The following is a 26,914-nucleotide window of genomic DNA, read 5'->3' on the forward strand; positions in this document are numbered from 1 at the left end:
GTTTGAATCTATTTTGTGCTATTTAGTTCAAAACATGAACTTGTACAGATTCAGATTCGACGAATTTTTCGCTGCATCACTTATATGAAGAAGAAAAAATTAAAGTTTCTAGACTTCAAACAGCATTGAGATGCGAAAAGAAACAGCTTAGAAGCCTTCGCCTATTGTGTAAGAGAAGAAAAACTTCGCTGGTTTCAAAAAATCATAAAATTCATGAACTACGGACACTATTGAAGGCGAAACAGAAGTTTACGAAATATGAAATGAATGTGTTGAGATATGTACAACAAAATCCTATTTTACTGGAATCAATCGAGAACTCAATGAAGAACAAATATACTGTGTGGTATGAACAGCTCACTGTGATTGAACGACATTAGCGGCCCTTACACGAGCATTATTATTGTCATTTTTAATGATGTCTAAGTAATGATGTATTTCAAATTTGATAGAAATCTCGTCATTACTGCACCATTACACGTTCATAAAAATGACATTATTTTTTAGTAATGACACTTTTAATGATAGTGTAAGGTCCGCTATTGTAATGTGAACCAGGCTATAGTATGTGAGGTTGTGTGAGTGCTTACGTACTGTTCAAGAGAGCGAGAGTATAAACTGCTCTTGTGGCATTCCTTCGGTCGTGCTGTCTCATTAGCCAGTCAACTGCTCCAGAGGTAAGTCGTGTGCGTAACATGTCGCTGCATTTCGGGTGATTCCTTGTAAATGGCGGAATTGCATATATACTAGGCGTTACCATCATATAAAACCCCTTGCAACACGACAAAAGATAAGATCTGCAACAGGATATAGATCATTACGGCTGGCGGAAGTCATTTGTCTGCCAAATCCACGAACAGTGTCAAGGTGGCAACAGAATATTGGTCTATCACCAGGATTTAATGAACAAATTTTGAGAAGAATGGCAGTGTCCGCGAAATCTATGAGTATGGTTGATAGAATAGTCTCTATTCTTATTGACGGTATGTCAGTAAAACCTACTCTAGAATATCATGCAAAGACAGATCGATTCCATGGTATGCCTGATGACGGAGAGGTAAAAACATTCGAGAACAACAACATCTTCAGTTTGGCAAATGAGGGGTATGCTCAAAATACAAGCAGGTGAGTTTGGTAAGAACTCCGAAAATATAATTCAAAGTGTGTTTTTTTTAAATATTCCATGTTTTTGGTTATTTTCTAGCTAATTCAACACTTGGCAGTAGTTGTCATGCTAGAGTAATGGTTGAAGCTGTAAAACATCTGTCAACTGCAGGTTTCATTCAAATCACAGTTATAATGGACCAACACGCAACCAATATTCAAACGGCAGAGGTGTTAGGGGTGAATACAAAAAAAAACAATGTTTTTAGTTGATGGAAATCCAGTAGTGCTATTTTACGACACTCCGCATTTGATTAAATCAATGCGATATAATCTGTTCTCCAAAGTCGTCCTTTATAAGAATAAGATTGCTTCATTCCGATATATACGCGAATTATTCTCTCTAGATGTACAAAACGTACCTCGATTAGTTCCAAAGTTAACAAGAAAAGCTGTTTTCTTGCCACCGTTTTCAAAAATGAGTGTGAAAACTGCTACTCGTACAACCAGAACAACCGCAAACGCTATAAAATACATGTACCGTTAGAGAATCTGAGAGCTGAAGCAAAAGATACCGCCGAATTCATTGAGATTTTCGACAACTTGTTCGACGTATTCAATTCACGTAATGAATCAGATAAACTCAAGGCAAGTATTAGTAATTCTTCATGTTGTAAGCTGATCACAAGAAAATTGAATTTAGTTTTGTAAACATAGTTAATAAAAATGAGTTACACAATGATTCCCCATAAAATTTTTACACGCATAATCTTTAAAATAAATCTATGGCGAATTTATCTATCTAAATCAGTACATACACAAAGCAGTGGATTTCAATGTTATGGTAAACCCACAATGTTTGCAGCCATTGAGAGCCGCAATTAAAGGAAATAGCAATCATTGGGAGTTCTTAAACAGCATGGAGGACATTTTCAAGACATGATGTTCGTTCCAGCGACTTGCTTTGATCCTTCTGTTGTAATATAGTATGAACAATTTTTTGTTTGGTATTTATTCATTCGATATTTCAGGCAGCACAGGAAGCAAATGATTCGTTAACATCAAAACAACGGCATCCTCCATGCTTGCGTGGGTATGTACATAATATACACGCGATCCGAGAGTTATGGACTATTCTGAATACCAAATATGGGGTACCCTTCATTCGAACCAATTTCATTTGTCAAGATGCGTTGGAAAATGAGTTTTCAAGTATTCGACGCAGTTGTGGGTTCAATGATACACCAAACTGCTATCAATTTGTAGCTGCTTTAAAATACAGTAGTGTTGCTAAATGTTTGAATGCTACTACAAATACGAACTGTGAATATGATAATATTGTTACTTTAGTTGATAACGTAAAAGAGTCGGAACAAGATCCACTGGCAATCGATACGGAAAATTGTTCATTGCGATATTTTCAATCAATAGATTTTGATAAACTTCAATTGCCAGATATAGCCGAGATGAATGCTCTCGTATATGTTGTTGGATATGCAGTGACAAAACTAAAACATAGAAGGTGTCGTAAACGAATGGTTCTGAAACACGGAGTATTGCAGATCCTGCAAAATCGTTATTCGTTCTGTAGATTGAAACATCATCTTCATGCTAACCGATTCAAATATCCTAATAATGCAGCAATTGAGATCGGCACCCTTCTGTTAATAGCTTTCAAAGAAAAATTCTACAACTTTTTTACCGAAACTAGATCAGGAGTGAAAAACAGATTAACTGAATATGTGGATTACTGCGATTTCAATCATATATTTGCACCACATGTTTTAATTATTACTCTATTATTATTTTAGCACCTGAGTTAAATGCACTAGCAACGCTCTGCGTTAGCAATGATCTGCGCTAGCAAATACAAGTGAAATAACTTACATGCAAGTTGCTCGCGCAAGGAAACCACCAACTAAAAGCGACCGAAATACGATTGCTAATGGTTTTCAACAGAACAAAGTAATGAATTAAAATGAAACCTTTTATAAGAAATATTCGTGGTTATAATATCTAGCAATATGACAACTATTTCTCAAAGGTTGGGGGAAGAAATCTGCGTACGCAGAATTTTCGGCTAGACCTGCACGATGGCGCATCAGTAAAACTAACATTTTTCAAAAATACGAAAAAATACCATTCTCAAATTTTCACATAGCCTTCTCCAAGGTTGGGGGAAGAAATCTGCGTACTCAGAATTTTCGGCTAGACCTGCACGATGGCGCAACAGTAAAACTAACATTTTTCAAAAATACGAAAAAATACCATTCTCAAATTTTTACATAGCTTTGTCCAAGGTTGGGGGAAGAAATCTGCGTACTCAGAATTTTCGGCTAGACCTGCACGATGGCGCATCAGTAAAACTAACATTTTTCAAAAATACGAAAAAATACCATTCTCAAATTTTCACACTGCCTTCTCAAAGGTTGGGGGAAGAAATCTGCGTACTCAGAATTTTCGGCTAGACCTGCATGATGGCGCATCAGTAAAACTAACATTTTTCAAAAATACGAAAAAATACCATTCTCAAATTTTCACATACCCTTGTCCAAGGTTGGGGGAAGAAATCTGCGTACTCAGAATTTTCGGCTAGACCTGCACGATGGCGCATCAGTAAAACTAACATTTTTCAAAAATACGAAAAAATACCATTCTCAAATTTGCACATAGCCTTGTCCAAGGTTGGGGGAAGAAATCTGCGTACTCAGAATTTTCGGCTAGACCTGCACGATGGCGCATCAGTAAAACTAACATTTTGTCGTGAATACGACTTACTTTACTATGGGGTGCCTTTTCAAAATTTACCCTCTGAGAGAGTGATAAGTTTTTGATCGTGAATATCTATTGTTGTATCTAATGAATCAACATAATTCTTGCTACATGCCATCGGAAATATGATCACAATTTTATGATAAAATTTTCAGTTGTGTGAAATAGTCTCAAATAGTTCAAAATTAAACTTTTCTGAAATGTTTGGTATAAACGAGTATCAAAGAGGATAATTCATATGGCGCGTTTGCCTTTCTCGTATTTTGAAAGCTCATAGCTCAGTGATCTGTGGAAGGATTTATATAATCTAACTACCAATAGAATCGAAATTTTTCAACTTAAACATGTATAGCAAAAGTATTGAAGTATTTCAATAGTACACTATTGAAAAACCTGTCTCATTTGCTCTATGTCAACACCAGCCAATCAGAACGCGTTCTAAGGAAGAGAACAAAATATCTGCTGCTGTACAACAAATCGTCCGGGAAAAATGTTCCGAAAAGTGGTGAATATCGCAGTGAGTTCCTCAATTTGGTCCTTGTGAACGCTAGAAACGAATTCCTACAGCATATTGATAGTTTCTTTCACTATTTTTGCAAATCCGAAATGAAATAATCGACAATAAAATTCTGTATGCGGCTATTTTTATAGCCGTTAGGACCCCGCCCATTAGCGAAAAAGCTACAAACGAAATCACATAAAAGGAAATCTCTTAACAAAAATTGAATCAGTTTGGATTCTATCGCCACTGCGAGCAGATGTGTTTTGTGTCGCCTGCACAGCTAGTTTCGCTTCCGACAAGAGCGATTACGTCACAGCTGCCAGTCATTTCGATGGATGAAAAAGCAACGTTGGAGAGCATTATAAAAAATCAGCCGTTCTAATGGCTCTAAAAGTTTTCTGAAGATCTATTAGGATGTGTTGTTCGCAAATCGAAAGAAAATATCCTCAGTTTAGTGCAAACGTAGAACAGTTTGATTAGATTTGTGCACTTTTCGCCGTGTGAAATTCACAGTAATCGAGATGAAGTGAAGCCTTCTTTGTTTTTGCGAAAAATGTGAAAAAGGGGAATGCTTGCATAATTCATACAATTGATCAACTAATTGATATTCGGAAGTGTTAAGGAACATGTCATTTGTTTTCGTATTCACGACATCCAGTTATGTCTCTGACATTACCCACCCGCCTTTTTCAAAAGTACGAAAAAATACCATTCTCAAATTTTCACACTGCCTTCTCAAAGGTTGGGGGAAGAAATCTGCGTACTCAGAATTTTCGGCTAGACCTGCACGATGGCGCATCAGTAAAACTAACATTTTTCAAAAATACAAAAAAAATACCATTCTCAAATTTTCACATAGCCTTGTCCAAGGTTGGAGGATGAAATCTGCGTATTCAGAATATTCGGCTAGACCTGCACGATGGCGCATCAGTAAAACTAACATTTTTCAAAAATACGAAAAAATACCATTCACAAATTTTCACACTGCCTTCTCAAAGGTTGGGGGAAGAAATCTGCGTACTCAGAATTTTCGGCTAGACCTGCACGATAACGCATCAGTAAAACTAACATTTTTCAAAAATACGAAAAAATACCATTCTCAAGTTTTCACATAGCCTTGTCCAAGGTTGGGGGAAGAAATCTTCGTACTCAGAATTTTCGGCTAGACCTGCACGATGGCGCATTAGTAAAACTAACATTTTTCAAAAATTCGAAAAAATACCATTCACAAATTTTCACACTGCCTTCTGCGTACTCAGAATTTTCGGCTAGACCTGCACGATGGTGCATCAGTAAAACTAACATTTTTCAAAAATACGAAAAAATACCATTCTCAAATTTTCACACTGCCTTCTCAAAGGTTGGGGGAAGAAATCTGCGTACTCAGAATTTTCGGCTAGACCTGCACGATGGCGCATCAGTAAAACTAACATTTTTCAAAAATACGAAAAAATACCATTCTCAAATTTTCACATAGCCTTGTCCAAGGTTGGGGGAAGAAATCTGCGTACTCAGAATATTCGGCTAGACCTGCACGATGGCGCATCAGTAGAACTAACATTTTTCAAAAATACGAAAAAATACCATTCTCAAATTTTCACATAGCCTTGTCCAAGGTTGGGGGAAGAAATCTGCGTACTTAGAATTTTTGGCTAGACCTGCACGATGGCGCATCAGTAAAACTAACATTTTTCAAAAATACGAAAAATACCATTCTCAAATTTTCACATAGCCTTGTCCAAGGTTGGGGGAAGAAATCTGCGTACTCAGAATATTCGGCTAGACCTGCACGATGGCGCATCAGTAAAACTAACATTTTTCAAAAATACGAAAAAATACCATTCTCAACCATTGCTACATTGCATGGAAACGTTATGTAGTCGATGTTAAAAAATCATGGCTTCCTACGTTGTTTCGCCTTATTTAGTGCATGAACGCAGGATGTGAATCATCTTTATTTGAATATAATCATGGCTATCTTCGATTTTGTTTTTATTCTTACATATAGTAGAACACAGTATATTTTAGGCAAAGGCTTCGTGATGCAACTATCTTGCACTTGTGTAAGAGGGAGAAGGAAATCATCGAGAGTATTTCTTGAAGTTATGGCTCCTTTAGATCTTATTTCAATTCAAACGTTTCTGATAGTAAGACGTATTACTGGTTGCTAGTGATTATAGTGACAAACGATTCAGTGCTTCTTACTGTTCGAAAGTGACGATTTCTGTAACTGACTCAGCTTCGGTAACAGGTACGTAGGAATGATTGTAATTGTATGCATGTCTGGATATGAAATAACTGTTATAAAGTTTCATTATATTGAATTTTGCTTAACATTCATTATCTTTTATTATTCTTGATACATCTCACACATTCTGCGTAATGACCAATTTAACATTTAACATATCTGCTTTCAATACTCAGAACTTATTTGGCACTTCGAAATTTAAAATGTTCCTAGGTTCCAGATCACCATAACCTTTTATTTAATAAAAGCGTCTTGTCATTGAAGAATACACACTTCTTAATTCCACGATATGTTGTTTCACTGTAAGCCAATCATTCAATATCATTGGTCTTCATTTAAAAATTTAAATTTACATTTTTACAAAAAAATACTAATGAAAGTTCTAATCGCGCTGTTAACTAACTTGTATTCAGTATGATTTGCACTCTGTATTGGTCGAAATGGTAATATTCCGAACTCTTTACCTTTCTTAATAGAAATTTAACATGTTTGTGCACTCCGACATTAAATGGTTAGATGTGCAATATGACTTCCAGTTCCAGGCTTGAAAGCTGATGAAGGTTCAAACTTTCAAACCGTCGTTTGAGAGCGACGATGCAAAAAACGGCAAAATCTGCATTTGGCTCAGCACTCAACATTCAAATTGGAAAGGTTATGCTATTTTATGGCAAAATGAATTATCTTGTTTTTATTCAAGATTCAATGAGGATTTTAAAATTTATAAAAATATGTACAATACAAAAAACATCATTACATCACTAATTGGATTAAAACAGTTTATTTTTTCAAATATATTTTTGGTACTTCATTATTCTACAGCGCATATTAAGAAGTGGTCCTAAGGTATATTTCGTCTTAAGTAAATATTATGTTCAGTTATTTGAGAGCCACCATATTGAAAAAATAAAAAGAAAACTATTTTTTATTATGTTTAAAATAGGGTGAATTGGAATGAGCTGCCGCATTTTCGAGTTTTTAGTTATAGGAGTGCTGTAGAGTTGTGAGCGTCAGTGTTAATTCACCACTAGAGACGACCACAAAAAGGCAACTAAAAGTAGCGAATTATTTTTTTTCTAAATATAGGTCATTTGACCAATTGCCGACACACTTTTGTATCCGTTCATCTTCGAATTTGATGAAAAATATGATAATATGAGCTAAAAGAAGATGTTTGGTGTACTTTTTAATGGATGGAGTTTCATTGATTTATGGCGCGCGATTAAAACTTCGATTAGAAGAAAAACAACACTCAGGGTGGTAAGTGACCGGGAAAATCGGGAAAATCGGGAAAACCAGGAAAAAGTCGGGAATTTTGTTTCACCGGGAAAAAGTAGGGAATTTTAGTGAAAAACCGGGAAGAGTATTACTAGCTCACATTTGAGTAACAGTTGTTAGCCTAATGATTTTTTTTGCAGAATCACAAGATTTTTTTGAACTGTGTAAGTTTAATTTTCTTTCCAAGGTCCTCAACTATTCCATAGTAGGATCACAAGAACGTTGATATTGATATTGATAATTTTTTTCTGTGTAGAAGGATTTCTCATAGAAGATAAATTAGATGGGCTATTGTAAATAAAAACCTAAAAACCTGGCTAAAAACCAACGGAGAGTTCAACATGAAGAACTCGTACTTTCTGATTACTTTAAGAGAGATGCCTAGCATTTCCTGTTAGCAAAAAATAGATCTATATCTTGTGCGTTTTTACAGCTATCATTTGATTCATTTGTTCATCAACGCATTGAACTCGTAAACATGCTGCATTTCAAAAATGGGATGACATGACAGATGTACCTATTGTTTATTGATTAACATAAGAAAATATTGGTGTTTTAGAAGAGTAAGTAGTGGCAGCCGATCGGTTTGCTAAATCTTGGTATATGTACATCTAATGATTTAAAATTGAATTTTATCACATGAGAATTTAATTCTTTTTGTCTGATAGGACATTGTTAATAATTATGGTCATTCATCTGAGGATATCGTTCATTGAACAGACGTGCTTGCAAACAAATTACTACAATTTAAACAGCGTATGTCCATATGACAATTTGTACCATGGCTTTATGCTTTTCTTAATGCACATGTATCTGTTTAAAGTTTGAATGAAATGTAGGGGAGAGTGTTCGGTTACTGGCACCCTTTTATTTTAAGCTCATTACTTCTGACTTAGTGCACATTATGCGAACATCTATACATCAATGGAAAGCTAAAGTCCCTGTCTAACAACTGATTAAGAAACTAAGTTGATTCATTTGATTGAAAAAAAAATATTATTAATTTAGTAAAGCGAAAAACTTGGCCATTTTAAAAAAGGTGTTCGGTTACCCGCACCCCAATAAATTTCGCTAAAAATGGAAAAATATAAGTGAAGACTGCAGATTTTTCTCTTTTTGGACAAGAGTCTTCATTGTCTGATGGTGACTTCACTTTGGCTCTCTTGGTCGATGATTTGGATGGTGGCGCCTTTGGTGTTGATTTGGCCGGTCTTCCACGTTTTTTATTAGCCGGAGAACCTGCTGTATGAGCAGCTAGATGTTTGGCCAAAACTTTGGCATGCTTTGTCTCGACAGCAGCCTGCATATCACTAACATTTTTTCACAATTTGTCGTGCCCCATAGTAAAATAAGTCGTATTCACTACAAAAAAAAGTTTCAAATATCGGTTCAATCGACACGTCAAGCTTGTACGCAAATAGGCCTAAATAAAAGATATAATAAGATAAATACAATAAATACCTTTTCAGTCAATACCGATTTCCCTTTCTGGAAGTCAAAAAGTGTGGTGAAAATTCTTCCTCTTTCCCTTTCTCATATAGAGAAGTTATGCAGTTACTTGAAAACTTGACTATTGAAGATTGTATGTCATATACCGGGTTGGTGGTTCAATGCATAGGACGTTGTCGTATGTTCGAACCCCGACCTGGAAGGATTCTTAGTGTCAGTAGGATCCATAGTACTAGCCATGCAATGATCCTGTACACTAAGATTCGGCTGCGAAGTCTGTTGAAACAGAAAGACCAGACCAGAGGTGGGATCTGGATCAATTTTTAAGGGACTTTTAAAAAAAATTAAGACCTTTTATTTGCATCTTAGTTCAAGAAAATCACACACACACACACACACACACACACACATTTTGTTATCTCGACGAACTGAGTCGAATGGGGCCCTTCGGGCCTCGGTTGTGAAGTCGGTTTTTACAGTGATATATATGAGAAAGGCAAAAATACAAGCAGGATAAATGTCGTTATGAACAAATTTATTTCTCTTTACTTGTACAATTATATTCTAGTGTTCAATTGATTTAATGTTTGGAAATAATTGTAGATTGTTTTAGCTGTAGATTCTTAGTTTTTCAATTCAAGAGCAAAGCAAAGAAATATTTTTGAATGTAAATACGGATAAGACTCATTTTTTCAATGCAAATATCGTTTAAAAACATAGTTTATCTAGAAGCGAACAAAAATCTTTGAATACAAAAACCGGAGAAAAACTTATTCGGTTCTTCCAAAACAAAAGCTTTTATTCGGTTTCTGCACTCAAAGTTTTTACCGACTTCAGTTGAACCTTTTTAGAAGACAGTCTAGATCAATTTGAAGAAAACCAAAGTGTGCAAATACAACCTTGTCTACAGTCTACAGTCTACAGAAAATTTAATTAAAATCTGAGAGGATTCTGTCATCATTTGTTGGTGCTTATGCGAAATTATCAAGAAATGCGTTTGAATTCATTGAATTCCAAGCCGAATCAAATTTTCAAATTTTATGTGTCATTTTCTGTCACTATTATCAATGTTTCACGTTTAATTCTGAAAACTGTATGAGAAAGCCAAGGTTAATCGAGATGTACATTTCGAAAATATTTATTTATTGTCTAGCATGGGGAAGAAAAAATTCGTTATTTCTCCTGAGCAGCTGGCGAAACTGGAGTTGTACTGTACTGCTAAGTACGGTATAAAGTGGATGTACACGCCGAAGGTGTATGACGATATGGAAGTCTACCGCATGATTGGTCTTTCTACTAGAAAGGCAAATACACATATTCATCGTCTGCGTATATTTTCAATTCTGCAACGTTTTCAAGAGTATGCGATAGACGATCAGGTTAGATTTTATTTTAGTGAATCCTAGCTGAATCAGTTATGACCAAATTATGATTGGTTACAGGTGAAGGAAGGTTTGAAACGGGCACCAAACGAGCTCGATGAGGAAGACGTAGAGTATGTCGACGGGAAAAATCGGAGTCAGATTAATAGTGAGTTCATAATACCAGCAGCAGAAAGCATGCAAAAGTTGGTAGGGGAACAGGTTGGTTGAAAATGTTGTGTTCTTATAGTCTTCACGGAAAGTATCATGTTTCAGGTTTTAGATAACTTTTTTGAAGGGCAAACTAATAAATCAATTGAAATAGATTTCATAAAGAAAATCGATGTTAATAACGAAGAGATAATATTGAAATATACAAATGACAATAACTTCAGTTCAAAATCTATAATGAAAACAGATTTTAATTTTGGAAATAATAATATCAATAATTTTCGAACCATTAATGATTTCCAATACTTCAAATTAAAAAACACATGGATTGAAACAAATTTAAATATTTTGGGATCTGACTTTAAATCATTTTTTGACAATAACTGTTTGTTTGCTGGCGCATTAGATATTGGCCTAAAAGTTATACTTAATAAATTTGATAACATGGATTCTAAAACTCTTAATATATATGAGACAAAATTGTTTTTAAGAGATATTGTGATTTCAACTGACACAAACATTGTTGATAATTGGCTTAATCACGATACTTTATTCCTTCCAATTTTTTATAACAACCACTATTCCCTGGCAATAGTGGATGTCGTTAAAAATATTTTTTATTACTTTGATTCCGCAAACGTTGCTGTATCAGTTGAACACAAAATTAAAAAACAGTATTTCGATATTTTTTTAAAATCACTTCAATATTTCGATTCCATTGGTATCAAAAATGCATCAAAGCTTAGGAAGCTACCATGGGCATTAAGTCGTCTGAATAGCGAAAAGCAAGAAGATGCCTTTAACTGTGGAATTTTTGTCATTTTCAACGCCATGCGTTTTATGAGATTGGTTATAAATGGAGATGTCACGAAAATTGGAAATGCAAATTCACGCCGAGAAGAATTTCACAAGCTTATCCTAGAAAATATGGTTCTAAATGATACAATAGTAAAAACTTGTGTGATTTGTGAAAAAGATGTAACAATTGTTGTAAACGATGAAACTGAAAATTCGGAATTCATTTGTCAAGGTTGTATGGATATTATTAACCAAAATGATCCACAGCAAAATACTGTAGTTACTGAAAGTTACGATAAATTTGAAAAAAACATTTTAACAAAGGAACTTTCACGTAAGTCTAAAAAATCTTATATGAATGGCGTATCGTGGAACTCAATTATTAATAATTGGGAATATTTAACCACAATAAAATTTGAAAAGTCGGATCTAGATATTTGCTATTTTGATCAACATTCTCATTCCACGATGAAAAAAAGACCACAGAGAGGAGGTTTGTTCGACAAATTGAAATATACCACAATTTTAAGAGAAAAGATGAATTCTTTTGAACGAAATTGCACATACTGTGTTGAAAATCAAACACACAGTCAAAGTTCGATAATAATTTATGGATATTGTAAACATTATCGACACGAACAGCCTTGCAGATTATTTAAATACGTTGCAAGTCTTCCGCAGAGTGATGGAATAACATTCAAAGTATTTGTGAACCAAACAAAACCAATGCATAGCAAAATGATGACTGAGCCGTGCAAAGGCCTGGCAATGGAAAAATTGATGAAAAAAACATTGCTCGTTCCCCCAAAACAACTGTTCCAGCAGCAAGTTGAACAAGTTTCTGGGTGTGATGTTCTTAAAACCAAAAACTGTACTCCTGTTCACTCGATAAGCCTGATAAAATGGGCTCATCATAAAGCCATAGCAGCCAAAGATGGAGATAAAGATATTATAAAAGCCCTCATGAAGAAATATGATGAAACTGATTCAAAGTTTCTTAAAGGAATTGAAATTCGACCATTCGGCATTAAAATGTATTCTGATGAAGGTCACGCTGTTATACATAGAGAAATACAGAATAACGCACGAAAGCCAGTAGCACATTATGATGGTACGGCATCTTTGTTCGAATTTTTGGACGATTTTCCGAATATAGATTTGCAACTTAATCTTTTGGTAATAAGAATCAAGTATTCTGATAAAGATTCTGAGAAAAACAAAATAACTTTTCCAGTATTTTGTCATATTACCTCAGATTTACATTCGATAACTTTGCAGAATGGACTTGCAGTTTTCCAAAATTCGTATATGAAAAAGTATCCGAATGATGGACTACCTTTCAGTGGGATTGTCACGGATAATTCAAAAGGCAACATTCACGCGTTATGTATGACATTTAACAAAATGAATTTGGCGGAATATATAAACCATTGTTATAAATTGATGTACGTAACTCCTGAAAATCGTCGGAGTGCAGTCGAAAAAATATGTCTAATACATCTTTGCGTTGCTCATTTGACAAAAAAGCAATACAAATTTGTGGATGATTCGTTTATAAACAATGAATCGTCTATGGCATATTACATAAAAATTATTATTGCCGATATGTATCATAAAGTTAGTTATGATGATTTGAAATTATATTGGCAAAATTTTTGTGTATTTTTAATAAGCGAAGAAGCTTCTATCGATTATAGTGAAGCATACTCCTACCTGAGATTGGAACGTAAATATAACGAGAACCACATTTTTGGAGTATGTGACAAACAAGCTGAGGTACTTGTAGATAGCACAAGTGCAATGTATAAACAAAGCCTTTTTTACAAAGATTGTAGTGGCATCTTGAATAATGCTATTATTGCAATTAAAAACAAAACATCCAATATAGCATCTCGCATATCATTCTTGCAAACTTTTAATAAAAGATATCTTTATCTGTTACCATTGTGGATTCCTGTTTTGAATGATCCATATGAGCGCAACGCACTAGCAGATAAAAATATTAGAAAAAGTAATGCAACCATAGAGGGAAAATTTTCCGAAATAAAACAATATTTTGAAACTATCAGCCTCCAAATGGGTCACGGTAGAAAAAAAATTATTAGAGTGATTAATGAATTGGAAAAAAATCACTTTTTTAGTGCTGGTGCGCATTCAAAGCAAATTCCTGCCACAGGTTTGCAAAATAGATTTTACAAATCTAATAAGCATGATATTACTAATATTCCGCGCTGCTCTACACCACTCCAGAGCACAAAACGTAAGGATGTAGAATCATTCGAAAAACCATATGATTTCTTAAATAGTCAAGACACTTTCAAAAGAAGACGAAAAACTGCTCTTTCTTTAATGCAGGACGTCAAACTTGGTTCCACGCAAACATCACTATTCTGCGTAGTGTTACCAGTTCACCCTCCTAATTTCAATAATGCCAAAACATCAACTGGAATTGCAAGTAACAAAAACTTTACAATTCAGGAAAATTAAAAAGATTCGTATGTATCTTTAATTGAAGATGTTTCAATGGAAGGCGTCAATTTAAAACGCGAGGAAATGTTTTACGAAAATAAAGCAATAAAAGATATACAATATTATTATTGTTTTCAAGATCATGTTAATCTTTATATAAGATTAGGTAGTTCGAAAGATTTATTTCAACTATCGATCAATGATTTAAAAACTTTTGAAGCATAAAATGAAAGTTGTGTCACTATCCACACACGCTTCCAGAAAATTATTTATGGAAGGTGTAAACATTGTACACACTGCGAATCAATACGCTTTCGTGGATAATATTTTGACCTACAATGTCATAATAGCTTCAATTTATGATCCAATTTTGCACTCGCAGTTATAAATTTTGAAAGCAAGCAATTTAGTTATTTCGACTCCGGAATTTTCAGGGCCAGCACAGTTCGAAACTTTTTCAATAGTTTCAAACAAAGCCTAAATTATTATTCAAAAAATGGTGTTGAACTTGCTGCGCATCATAATTCAGGAAAATGGACATTGAGTAATTTTGTTAGTGATAAACAACAAGATAGCTATAATTGCGGCATTTATGTTATACACAATGCAGAAATGTATTTACAAACATTAGGCCAAGATAACACAATTACCACGTTTGATCCTGCAAAAAAGCGTGTTAGTATTCAAAATTTAATAATAAAAAACTTATTCATAAATTTTAAGAAATGTCCTATTTGTAATCATGAAGATGGCACTATAATGCATTACTGCGAATTATGCTGTCGCTGGTTACATTACACTTGTGATGATAGGGAAGATATTGGCCCAGAGTTATCACACAGTGTAGATTATATTTGCAGTACTTGCACTATATTTTTCAAAAATAAAACATTCGCAAAAAATATTGAAAATGAAAAGAAATTAATTACTGTTGAAAGTAATTCACAGGTCTGATTTTTAACTTGAATTTTTCTTTTCATGTAAAAAGTTAATCTTATTCCGGAAGATTTACTCAGCATTTCAAAAGCAACATTGAATGATATAACTAAAATCGTTACCAAACAATCAGTTAATTTTAAATAGTAATGCAAGATTAGTTGAAATCCTTTATTTTTAAATAAGATTATTTCATATAAATCTCCCAAAGAAAGTGAACATAATATAAAACATGTAAACAATATCTACGCTAAAATTTCAAATTAACTTATTGTCTAAAATAGCACTCATGAAATTAAAAATATGTTGAGAAAGTAATACTTTATTAACCAAGATAAACAACAGAAAAAAATTCATATTTTGTCATAAAAACACGTCCTGTGTAAAAAATCTAATATGCAAAACCTAAAATCTTAAAAATATCTGCGTTAATACATGTCTGTAATATGCCCTCCAAAAAAGTTATTCTACGACGTTATCCGACCATACCAACATCATCGCTAAAACCCGCCATGTATTCTACGACGTTATCCGAATTAGAATTGTAATATGTTCTCTGTAATATTGTGAAAAAATATACCACTAAAGTATGAAAGAGGAGGTTTTATGCCTATTGGAGAAGGAGCTTAATTGAAGATCCAAACGATATAATAATAATTGAAGATCCACTCCAACGGGCTTTTCCCTGCTCAAAAAAAACTACAAGCTATTTGTTTATCTCTAACACAGTGTAACCGAACTTCCAAATAAGAATTTCGAAAAATTCCAAATAAGAATTTCATTTGAATTACTGAATAATTCTTAATGAACTAGAATACGATGAAGGTGAGTAAAAGTGATTTCTATTGATACGAAACTTATTATGGCCATTAACCAAATCCCCAAATGAAAAACATGAATTTAAAACACTATGAAACGCCAGAAAAAGTGATAAATTTAACATTTTTATTGCACTGCAAAGAAAAGGTTTTTGAGTATTTGTAGACGTGAGTTTGAAAGTAAAAACAAATATTTTGTTTGATAAAAACATTTTCAAGTGCTTGAACCTCAAAATCTAATAACTACCCGCACTTTCTAAGATGATTAAAAAATGTAGATGAACATTTTCCATTAAAACCAGGTGTTATTACAATGAAAGAAATTTTATCAGAATTCGTAAAACCACTAAAAAAATGAATATATTTATTTTTTGTTCAGGTGTTGGTAATTTGGTTCTATTTGATCATTAAAATGACTTTCTGAAGAAAAATTTTGAAGACAATTTTTTTCTGAAAGCTATTGTGAATTGATTTTATTTTCAAATTTTAAATAAAGCCAGGACATCCTTAAACAAACAAACATATTTGAATGAAACTTTCACAAATCGTAGATTATCGATAGATCGATATACTGAAGAATATTGTATAAAAATCAGAAACAATTTTTCAATTTTTTTTTCTATACAAGTTTTAAAAACAATTGATTTTTTCTATATTCTGGACTTTAAAAAAATATATCCTAATACAATAAAACATCGTAAAATCTAAATCCGTTGAAAAATTTGTGGGCAAGCAAATAATTCAAAACCAATAACAAAAAGTATGACTCTCGGGATGTTGTTTTCATACGAGTTGGGTGTTGCGAAGCGCGCATTTGTCAACGATCATGAAGTTTTCCAAAGCTAATTTCGCAATTCTAATATATTTTCAACTCACTACTAGTTTTGCAAGGCACACGTGCTTGACAAAATCCCCAGATTAACGTACTCAATTGGGTAGAATTTAAAAACAAAGCAAATGAAACTAAACTTTAGACCGGATGCTCTACTATCTGCACATGATAAAAAATATCTCCTTTCTTTTATCCCCGCCTACCTATTCGGTAGTCCCACGATGAAAAGGCCTAACTGTAGTTTCTCTTTGTTTACTTTTTCTTTCGCGATTTACCGGATTGATTTTATAATTGACGCCTTACTCTTCGCATACGTACACTGATAAAAATTTGCACGATCGATTCATATGTAAACACCACTTCAATTTAATATGCTTTTTCATTTCAACACATAACCAAAGCGATTTGTTTCACGATTTCATGTGCAAATTCACTAAGTTGCGAGATTAGATTATTTTTCACTTAGCTCTGATGTGTTTTTCCTTTGGATGTGATGTGTTTTGCTATTGAATCGAACTACATGTGTGAAAAACTTCATTTTCTAGTGGGAATGAGTACAGCACAAATGTACGTGCAAAACATTTGAATCGGTCAACTCTGTTTCAATTGAAATCTATGTGGAAAACTATGTGACATTCTTATGAAATACATATAGAATCTAAAGGGTAACGATATATCTGATCGTTTTTGAGTGCCTTTCATATAAACGTAGCATGATTTCCACTACACATAAACAGTTTTTACACTCATTTTATGAGTTAGGTGTATATTTTCATGAATTTCATGTGTTCTACAAGCAGTGATAGATCAAATGCTTTGCACACGTCGCTAGCGTGCAAATTATTTTCAGTGTAGGCTGCTACTTATATTTCAGGAACTGGCCACACTAATGTCAATAGCTAAAATCTGGCAAAACCAAAATAAAGTTTGACATTTTTTTAACATAAATAAATAACGTTTTGATGTACAAGCGCTAATTGTGTTGTTTGCAGTGAGTTCAAATAATCAATTTGGCTAAAAAATGGAAATTTCGAGAGGATTTCGTTGGATTATTTTTCACAACTTTCGACGTGAATTATCTCAATGAGAGTGTGTCGATGAACATAGTTCTTTGTATGGCGATGAACCACCATCAAAAACCACTGTATATCGCTGGTATAGTGAATTCAATTGTGTTCGTAGTTCGGTCGCCGATGAATTTCGTGAAGGTCGTCTAAAATCAATTATTTTGCCAGAAACCTGTACATGAACTGATAATGCAAGATCGTCATGTGACATACCGTGACATAGAGGCATCCTTGGGCATTAGTTCCACACGCGTGCATTTAATATTGCATGAACACCTGGCTGTAAAATGGGTTTGTTCTCGTTGGATCCGGCAGAATTTACCAATCGCTCAAAAAGAGGCTCGTGTCGATTGGTGCAAGGAAATGTTAAAAAAATATGATCGCGGTGCATCACTCGACGTAAATAAGATCGTAACAGGTGACGAATCATGGAAATGTACGTATGAGCCGGAAACAAAACAGCAATCGACTGTGTGAGTGTTCCAAGACGAATTCAATAAAAGTTGCTCACGCACGAAGCACTTTGAAGCAAATGGTCGCCTGTTTTTTTCGGAAGATCGGGTCATGTGGCAGCTGTGCTGCTGGAGCAACGTAAGACGGTCAATTCTGAAAGGTACACAACCATTTGTTTGTCTGAAGTCTTTGGAGAAATTCGCAAAATGAACAAGAGAAGACGAATCATCCACCATTATGACAATGCGAGCTCTAACATATCAGCTCAAACAAGAGACTTTTTGACCCAGAATAGGAATGCTCAAAATAAATTATATGATTCAAATTTCGCTCAACCCATTACAAAGTCCTCGTGCAGCTAGTACGCACATTCCTTCCCCCAACTGTTAACAAGGCTATGTGAAAATTCGAGAATGGTATTTTTTCGTATTTTTGAAAAATGTTAGTTTTACTGATGCGCCATCGTGCAGGTCTAGCCGAAAATTCTGAGTACGCAGATTTCTTCCCCCAACCTTTGAGAAGGCAGTGTGAAAATTTGAGAATGGTATTTTTTCGTATTTTTGAAAAATGTTAGTTTTACTGATGCGCCATCGTGCAGGTCTAGCCGAATATTCTGAGTACGCAGATTTCTTCCCCCAACCTTTGAGAAGGCAGTGTGAAAATTTGAGAATGGTATTTTTTCGTATTTTTGAAAAATGTTAGTTTTACTGATGCGCCATCGTGCAGGTCTAGCCGAAATTTCTGAGTACGCAGATTTCTTCCCCCAACCTTGGACAAGGCTATGTGAAAATTTGAGAATGGTATTTTTTCGTATTTTTGAAAAATGTTAGTTTTACTGATGCGCCATCGTGCAGGTCTAGCTGAATATTCTGAGTACGCAGATTTCTTCCCCCAACCTTTGAGAAGGCAGTGTGAAAATTTGAGAATGATATTTTTTCGTATTTTTGAAAAATGTTAGTTTTACTGATGCGCCATCGTGCAGGTCTAGCCGAAAATTCTGAGTACGCAGATTTCTTCCCCCAACCTTGGACAAGGCTATGTGAAAATTTGAGAATGGTATTTTTTCGTATTTTTGAAAAATGTTAGTTTTACTGATGCGCCATAGTGCAGGTCTAGCCGAATATTCTGAGTACGCAGATTTCTTCCTCCAACCTTTGAGAAGGCTGTGTGAAAATTTGAGAATGGTATTTTTTCGTATTTTTGAACAATGTTAGTTTTACTGATGCGCCATCGTGCAGGTCTAACCGAAAATTCTGAGTACGCAGATTTCTTCCCCCAACCTTGGACAAGGCTATGTGAAAATTTGAGAATGGTATTTTTTCGTATTTTTGAAAAATGTTAGTTTTACTGATGCGCCATCGTGCAGGTCTAGCCGAAAATTCTGAGTACGCAGATTTCTTCCCCCAACCTTGGACAAGGCTATGTGAAAATTTGAGAATGGTATTTTCTCGTATTTTTGAAAAATGTTAGTTTTACTGATGCGCCATCGTGCAGGTCTAGCAGAATATTCTGAGTACGCAGATTTCTTCCCCCAACCTTTGAGAAGGCAGTGTGAAAATTTGAGAATGGTATTTTTTCGTATTTTTGAAAAATGTTAGTTTTACTGATGCGCCATCGTGCAGGTCTAGCCGAAAATTCTGAGTACGCAGATTTCTTCCCCCAACCTTGGACAAGGCTATGTGAAATTTTGAGAATGGTATTTTGTTCGTATTTTTGAAAAATGTTAGTTTTACTGATGCGCCATCGTGCAGGTCTAGCCGAATATTCTGAGTACGCAGATTTCTTCCCCCAACCTTTGAGAAGGCAGTGTGAAAATTTGAGAATGGTATTTTTTCGTATTTTTGAAAAATGTTAGTTTTACTGATGCGCCATCGTGCAGGTCTAGCCGAATATTCTGAGTACGCAGATTTCTTCCCCCAACCTTGGACAAGGCTATGTGAAAATTTGAGAATGGTATTTATTCGTATTTTTGAAAAATGTTAGTTTTACTGATGCGCCATCGTGCAGGCCTAGCCGAATATTCTGAGTACGCAGATTTCTTCCCCCAACCTTGGACAAGGCTATGTGAAAATTTGAGAATGGTATTTTTTCGTATTTTTGAAAAATGTTAGTTCTACTGATGCGCCATCGTGCAGGTCTAGCCGAATATTCTGAGTACGCAGATTTCTTTCCTCCTTTTATGCAAGGTTTTTGTAAATAATGACATATTGTTGTACTTTGCTCACTTTATTCTTTTGTAATGGCAAAATGCGCTAGCAATTTATTTGAAGTCAAATGTGGTGTAATGGTACCTAGCGCGAGCAACTTGCATGCAATTTAATTTTCTTGTTTCTGCTAGCGCAAATCTTTGCTAGCGCATTTAACCGCGATTTCACATTTCTTGAAAATTCAACTAATATTTATAAAACAGCTAAAACACTAATGATGTTTTCACTACTCTGCTCCTAATTTCATCTCATTGGATTTTTATCCATCCTATCGTTGATCTTTTATTCATCCTATAAATTAGCAATGGTGACAGCAATCAAAACAAAATATTCCACTATTACACTCTCACCCGCATACGCATGACTGCCAGATGGCTGACCAAACTGCCAGCTGGAAAAATATGGCTGGCAGACATTCTGGTGACTGCCTTACCGCTGCCAGATATACAACTCAAACGATACAATCGTATCCACCAGGATTTTTCCACATTATTATTGGTAAAAAATTTACTCGTTGAATTATCTAATTAATGGGGCAATGACTTACGGAGATCTAAAGAACTATCTTTTAACATCATTTTATTAGTGAAAACAGATAGAACAGATATAGACTTTCTATGCAAAGTAATACATATTTTCTATGAAAATACCTGGCATCTCTGTGCATAGCCGATGAAACACACGCACACTTCACAGCTACTAGATTTGCCACAATGGTTATTTCATTAGTATTTAACACGTTCTTTCTGGTAATATTCGAAGCTGAAACAGTTTTATTGAAATATTATTATCAATAATATAATTAAACTAATGTCACGGATACCAAAAACATACTTTTTGATGATAATTTGAAGAAGATAAACAATTTTTTGTTGTAACATTATGACATAACTTGGCAACTTTGCGAAACCAAATGAGATGAAAACAAAGCGCAATCAAGTGAACGAAGTGAAAAACTTTCATCTCATATTTTTGAAGACTTTTATTGCTTGTCGGGTAATTTTTGAAGTTTTTAATCGTTAATTAAACAAGTGGCAAGTGAACATAACTAATTATGGAGTCATCCAACATTCAATGGTAGTGTAATTGTGCGAAATAGTGATCATGTTTTGAGACGAATCGATTAGTAGATATTCAGAAACATGACGAACTGTAAATCTTGAGACTAAAATGTGTCCTAAATTGAAAAGTGAGTTTATTTTATATGAAAAAAAACGATCACCGAAGAATTTAAAACCATTTCTTTCAATAGGAAAGTGTGACAATAGCTTTTCAAATCATTTTAAAACATTTCACAGTTTGATTCCGGTAGGTTGTAAAATATTATTCATGTTCAAAGTTATGAGGTGAAGGGATGAGATGGAAATAGGAGCTCAGATGAAATAGGGAGCCGTTGCCCTACCTTTTCAAAATAATGGAATTAACGAGTTGGAATGAACTATCCAATATTTTAGACGAGAATCATAAGTTAAGAATGATTATTTATCTGGAACAAAAACTGCTTCAAGATGCTCTAGAACACATTAGGTTGCAGGAAGATATGGTTATTTACGAAAGCGACGAAGTGTAAGTCCAATGTATCGTGCAACGAGCCATTTGCCTTACCCTCAGGGGCGTACACGCTGCCAAAAAAAACCCAACGGTTGACTTAAATTCACCTAACATGAAGTAATCAAGCATGTTTTTAATTGTTGGGTGAAAAGTACTGTATCGGTTGAGTAGTTTTCACTCAACAGTGTAGTTTACTTCAATAAGTTGCTGTTGGGTGAAAAAATTTTGTGTGTTGCATTGCAGAAACTATCGGTCAGATTTGAAGTGAGTGAAATTATTTTGTAAAATTGCCGGTTTTGGGAGAATAATTCAATGATTGTCATCAATCGCAGCGTGAGTAGCTTTGTTTAATTTCTTTTTAAAATAATAATTACACCGCAATATCATTTCAGCCGATGGAAGATATTGAGATGCGTTCGATCGCTCAACGGCGCAGTTCCAGCAGCTGAATAGAACAGCCTTGGTAGTTCAATGATATAGTTACATTGTTGAAATATGTAAAAAGATTAATATTAAATAAATAAAGTAATCATAGTTGACTTTATTGTTTGCGTTTTATTTTTCAAACCATTGAACGAAAACTGAAATCAAATTACCCAAGTTGATTTTTATATCGCTTGCGTAGTTTATACCTAATCAGTACTATTGATGCTTTTACTCAAAAATAAGTAAAACCCATTTTACCCAAAATTGGCTTCCTGCACACAACCCCTCTATTGAGTGAAAAGTACTTAAAATTAGGTAATTTTTTGGCAGCGTGTAGGAGATGTTTCCCGCGGCCCTGCAAATGACTAAAACAATGGAAGCTCAGTGAGTTCAATCTCATCAATAGTAGGTTTTTATTAATATTAATGTTAGTTTCTTCTGTTAATTAATATATATTACAGATCGTCTTCATCGTTGCGGCTTCTAGTAGGATCTAGCTCAGACGTTTTGTATACGTCTCCAATGGTCTTATTTTCAATATTATTACCAATAAAATATTTCAAAATTGAACAAAATGTACACACTAAGATTTAATTCCTTTGTTCGGTAATATTTTTGACGAGATTTATCGGTAATCTATAGAAATAACCGATATTTCGGTACATGGGTTTTATTTTACAACAATTATGCAAATTTTCACCGAACGATCAGTTTAACGTAAATTTGCATTACAGAATTCTGTATTAGATATACAATTGATACGGTAAACCTGAATAGTCGCCGAATACGGTAAAAATCGTACTGTCTGTTTGGTAAAGTTATCTTCCAATAACCGAACTTCTGTGAAAACTAATTGTCATGAAACTAACTGTCAAACAATTATTAAAATATTCAGTGAGTGTCTTTCTATTAACCAAACGAAAAAAAAATGTTGAAGCTTTCATCGAATGGATTGAGGTACAGGTGATGAAAGTTTTTAAGACATTAGAGCCACTAACAGCTTTTTGTTTACTTATAGGCAGAAAATAATTTTGTATCACTTGTTCACTTGCTGCCAACACAAATCGTTCAAAGGTAATTTTTGTTGAACTCGACGGATTGTGCAGTGTTTTGGAAGGCGCTAATAATTCCGGACAGTCGGAACATCTGACACTTTTTAAATTTCTCGTGGAATAAAACCATTTTCTCCATTCGTTTTTGTGAATATGTGTTGTTTTTTGAAATCCGAAAATCCAGAATTTTAACCAAAGGAAATCAAACAAACAAAAATTACCGAACAATCTGTTAGATCCATTTGGTTTACAGTTTACGGTAGTTGTTTGACAGTTCAGCAATTACCGAACGATCGGTAATCAATTCAATTACCGAACGTTCAGCTGTTGAAAATTCGGTAAAAAATTACCGAATACTGCGAAATTTTCTAAGTGTGTATTGAGTCTATTTCACACCATACCGAAATGATCAAATATGACCTACCTTGAACATAGCATATCTGTACAAAAGCAGTATTTTCGATTGAATGTTTAGAATAGTATATTAATAATCAAAAGGGGTGAAATACATTTTTATCAATTTTTGTTTCTCGTAGTTATTCGCAATCTCATTTCAAAGCTTCATTTAAATGTATTCAATAGTTATTGTAGTTATTTTCGATTATCGACTTTCTTCACAGAACACTTTTGTGAACATGGCTCCACTTCAATTAATTGTTTGCACTTTGTATGGAAATCTTAAGCTTTCGGAAAAGCTAAGATTGAGTATAGTATGTAGCACATGATGAAAAATGAATTTAGATCAATTTCCGTTTATCAAAATTTACCGTATAGTACATCATTTACTGTTGCCGCTCTCACATTGTACAATGGTCAAAAACCCATTTATTAAACCAAACGAAGCAGCAGAGATGGCATTTCACCAGAGTGATAAACGCTAGAGTCAGATTTCTGCCACACCGAGGATGAAAAAAACGAAGCACCGCACAAAGAGGATAGCGCACTTCTTCTCAGTGTCGAATAGACAGCATTTGAGTGTGTGCTTGTGGTTAAAGCAGCTGGCGCGAGTGAAACACATTCTCTTCGCATGAATCGCTCACACGCGCTCTCGTTTAAATACACCCAAGTGACCACAGGCGCGTGATTGTGAGCGAACACTTCTGTGAACTTCAATTAATAGAGAGTAGATCTGGCCTTGCTATGAAAAATTTGCAAGGAAAACCTAAAATTTTACGATAAATTGTTTTATTTTGCTGATTTTTCGTGTCCACGCTTCATCTACGAAAACCATACAGCAGAGTGCTCACCGGCGTGTACACCTCTGTGAAAGTATCTGCATCCACCTCAGAGAATTTATTAGCTAATGCTCTAGCACTTCGTGATGCGTGCACACTTACACAACAGTGGTGTATAAATGTGAAAGAGAAGAGCTCTCGTTGAAGTTGTCAGTGCGAGGGGAGAAATTTTGCTTGCTCTTCGTCACACAGAGGAGATAGACATCTCTGCGAAGCAGGAAAATTTGCTACTCTCATGCAGATTAACACAATCATCCATCATCCATCCATTGAACAGCATAAATACATATACTTTTGCCAACGCCAGGTGTTTGCTGACGTTATACATGCAATTTGAAATAGTGTTCAAATAGTTTGACAGGTGAATTGTAAATATAGGAACTCAGCAGCGCTGCCAGTTTAACGTCATTGTTGCCAGTTTTAAGGAGGACCGTTATGTGCATCAAAAAAAGGTCACCAGTGTCTAGTCAATATATTTGTTTATGGTTATTGAACAATCCAATCAGCGTGGTCACCACGAGATAGCGTTATGGTGTATGTTTTGACATATCCCATATGTTTAGAAAAATTTTTAACGAATTTTTCAATTTACTTAAGTTTTAAAGAATTCAAATGGAGAAACCTTACAAATATGGGTAAGAAAAACGATTCTTCACGTGTTGTCATCAAACATATGATTTCAAATTGTCCTATACTCTTGACAATCTCGGATGAAATTTGAAATTTTCAGTTCACAAACAGATTTGATTTAGATGATAAAACATGAGTAAATAGACTAGTCATAAAATTTTTGATCTTAATTTATCAATTAATCTCAAAATCCAACCCAAAAAACAAAAAATATCCCAGATATGAAAACAGTACCCAACCTCACTTCTTCAAATTTGGTATTTCATGTTACGATTTCTCCATAAATATCAATCAAACATACCACGGAAAGTTACTGAATCATTAATGATCGATTTTTTTACCAATTTGGTTGGATTCTTCAATAAGTAGGTAGATATTTTATTAATAGCTAAAATAAATATTATGATTAAACATTAGTATGTAAAACAAGAGTAACTAAAACACCTATTATTTATAACGAATCGTATGAACAACAAAGATGAAAGGCCAAAGGGTCAAATCACTTGTACTATAAAACGTTGATGTAATACACAAAAAAATAATAAACAGATATTTATGCAAAGAAAAGAAATTCAAATCGATTATTCATCATCTAACACTCGATGTGGATAGACGAATAACCTGCTACGACTAATTTCGATTTTGTTTTATCTTTTATTCGCAGTAACAACCAATACCCTGATCTACCAGTTGATGTCGAAGAGGAACTGAAGAAGGAAAACGGGCTTCCCACCAAGTCCCTGCTAGGCCGCCATGTTTTCGTGACCATCATCTTTTCCGCAAAGACGAAAACAACGAAGAAGTATATAAGTTCGTTGTTGCTAAATATCTGTGATATTTAGCTGTGAAAGTTGATTTTTTTATGTTTGGTTATAAATGTGATATCGTTTTGAAACGTGCGCTGCCAAATTGTAATACTGACTTTCACAATCAATGAAGTGTTGTATTTTACTTCATTTTGTTTACTTTGCTCTCACTGACTTGCTAGCTTTGATGGCCCCGAAGGACTGAGATGTTGGTTACGATCAGAGATGCCAGATATTTTCATAGAAAATCTGTATTGATTCGTATAAAATATCTGTATTTATTTGTATTCGCTAATAAAATGAAATTTCTACAGTACAATTATGTTAAAAGGTGTTATTCCAATAGATTATGGGTATAGAGTGGTAGATTAAATTTCATATCTTATATTATATTCATCCACGAAATTTTAGTTTTTTTCTTATCAACAACAATTGAATTATGGTGCCATATACTTGTCTAATTTGAAAATGTTCACTTCATAAGTTGAGATGGCTTTCCAAAACCCAATATACAACGTCAAGTCAGGTAATACAACTATCAGTCTGGCAATAATGCTTCATGATGCCAAGACTTGTCTAACTTTTAAGTTCAATTTAGTTACAAATTTTAATATAAATGGATTTCAGTGTTCTTCATTAAATATCTGCACAAAAAAAATATATATAAAAAAGTGATTTGTACGTTGATTCCTGAACGTTTATCTCGTCATTGCAATCAAATACTAATAGATAGCTCAAATACTAATAGATAG

The 26,914-nt window shown here is 34.3% G+C and overlaps 2 protein-coding genes across 4 annotated transcripts in view; one reads left to right on the top strand and one right to left on the bottom strand.

The window, feature by feature from the left end:
* Nucleotides 1-26,914, bottom strand: part of LOC131439201 (uncharacterized) — a 600,687-nt gene that overhangs the window by 384,424 nt on the left and 189,349 nt on the right. The gene's annotated exons all lie outside the window — the stretch shown is intronic.
* Nucleotides 683-26,702, top strand: LOC131439202 (uncharacterized). 3 transcript variants are annotated; one of them, XR_009231078.1, is made up of 2 exons: nucleotides 683-1,134; nucleotides 1,205-1,813. XR_009231078.1 is itself a non-coding variant. In XM_058609945.1 (2 exons), exons 1-2 carry the CDS (start codon nucleotides 923-925, stop codon nucleotides 26,196-26,198), a joined length of 381 nt encoding a protein of 126 aa, XP_058465928.1. In that variant the 5' UTR covers nucleotides 683-922; the 3' UTR covers nucleotides 26,199-26,702. The 3 variants fall into 3 exon arrangements, 1 of the variants encoding a protein (XP_058465928.1); XR_009231077.1 differs by having other exon boundaries at nucleotides 683-1,125; XM_058609945.1 differs by lacking the exon at nucleotides 1,205-1,813 and adding an exon at nucleotides 26,021-26,702 and having other exon boundaries at nucleotides 683-1,125.

Source organism: Malaya genurostris, chromosome 3 (genome assembly GCF_030247185.1).
Source record: "Malaya genurostris strain Urasoe2022 chromosome 3, Malgen_1.1, whole genome shotgun sequence".
In the NCBI taxonomy this organism is placed as follows: domain Eukaryota; kingdom Metazoa; phylum Arthropoda; class Insecta; order Diptera; family Culicidae; genus Malaya; species Malaya genurostris.

What these genes read in the sequence shown, in the direction of transcription:
- LOC131439202 (XM_058609945.1), top strand. Translation starts at nt 923, where the DNA reads ATGGCAGTGTCCGCGAAATCTATGAGTATGGTTGATAGAATAGTCTCT. An exon ending in TATGCTCAAAATACAAGCAG is followed by an intron (nt 1,126 to 26,020) that starts GTGAGTTTGGTA and finishes TTTTATTCGCAG; the next exon opens with TAACAACCAATACCCTGATC.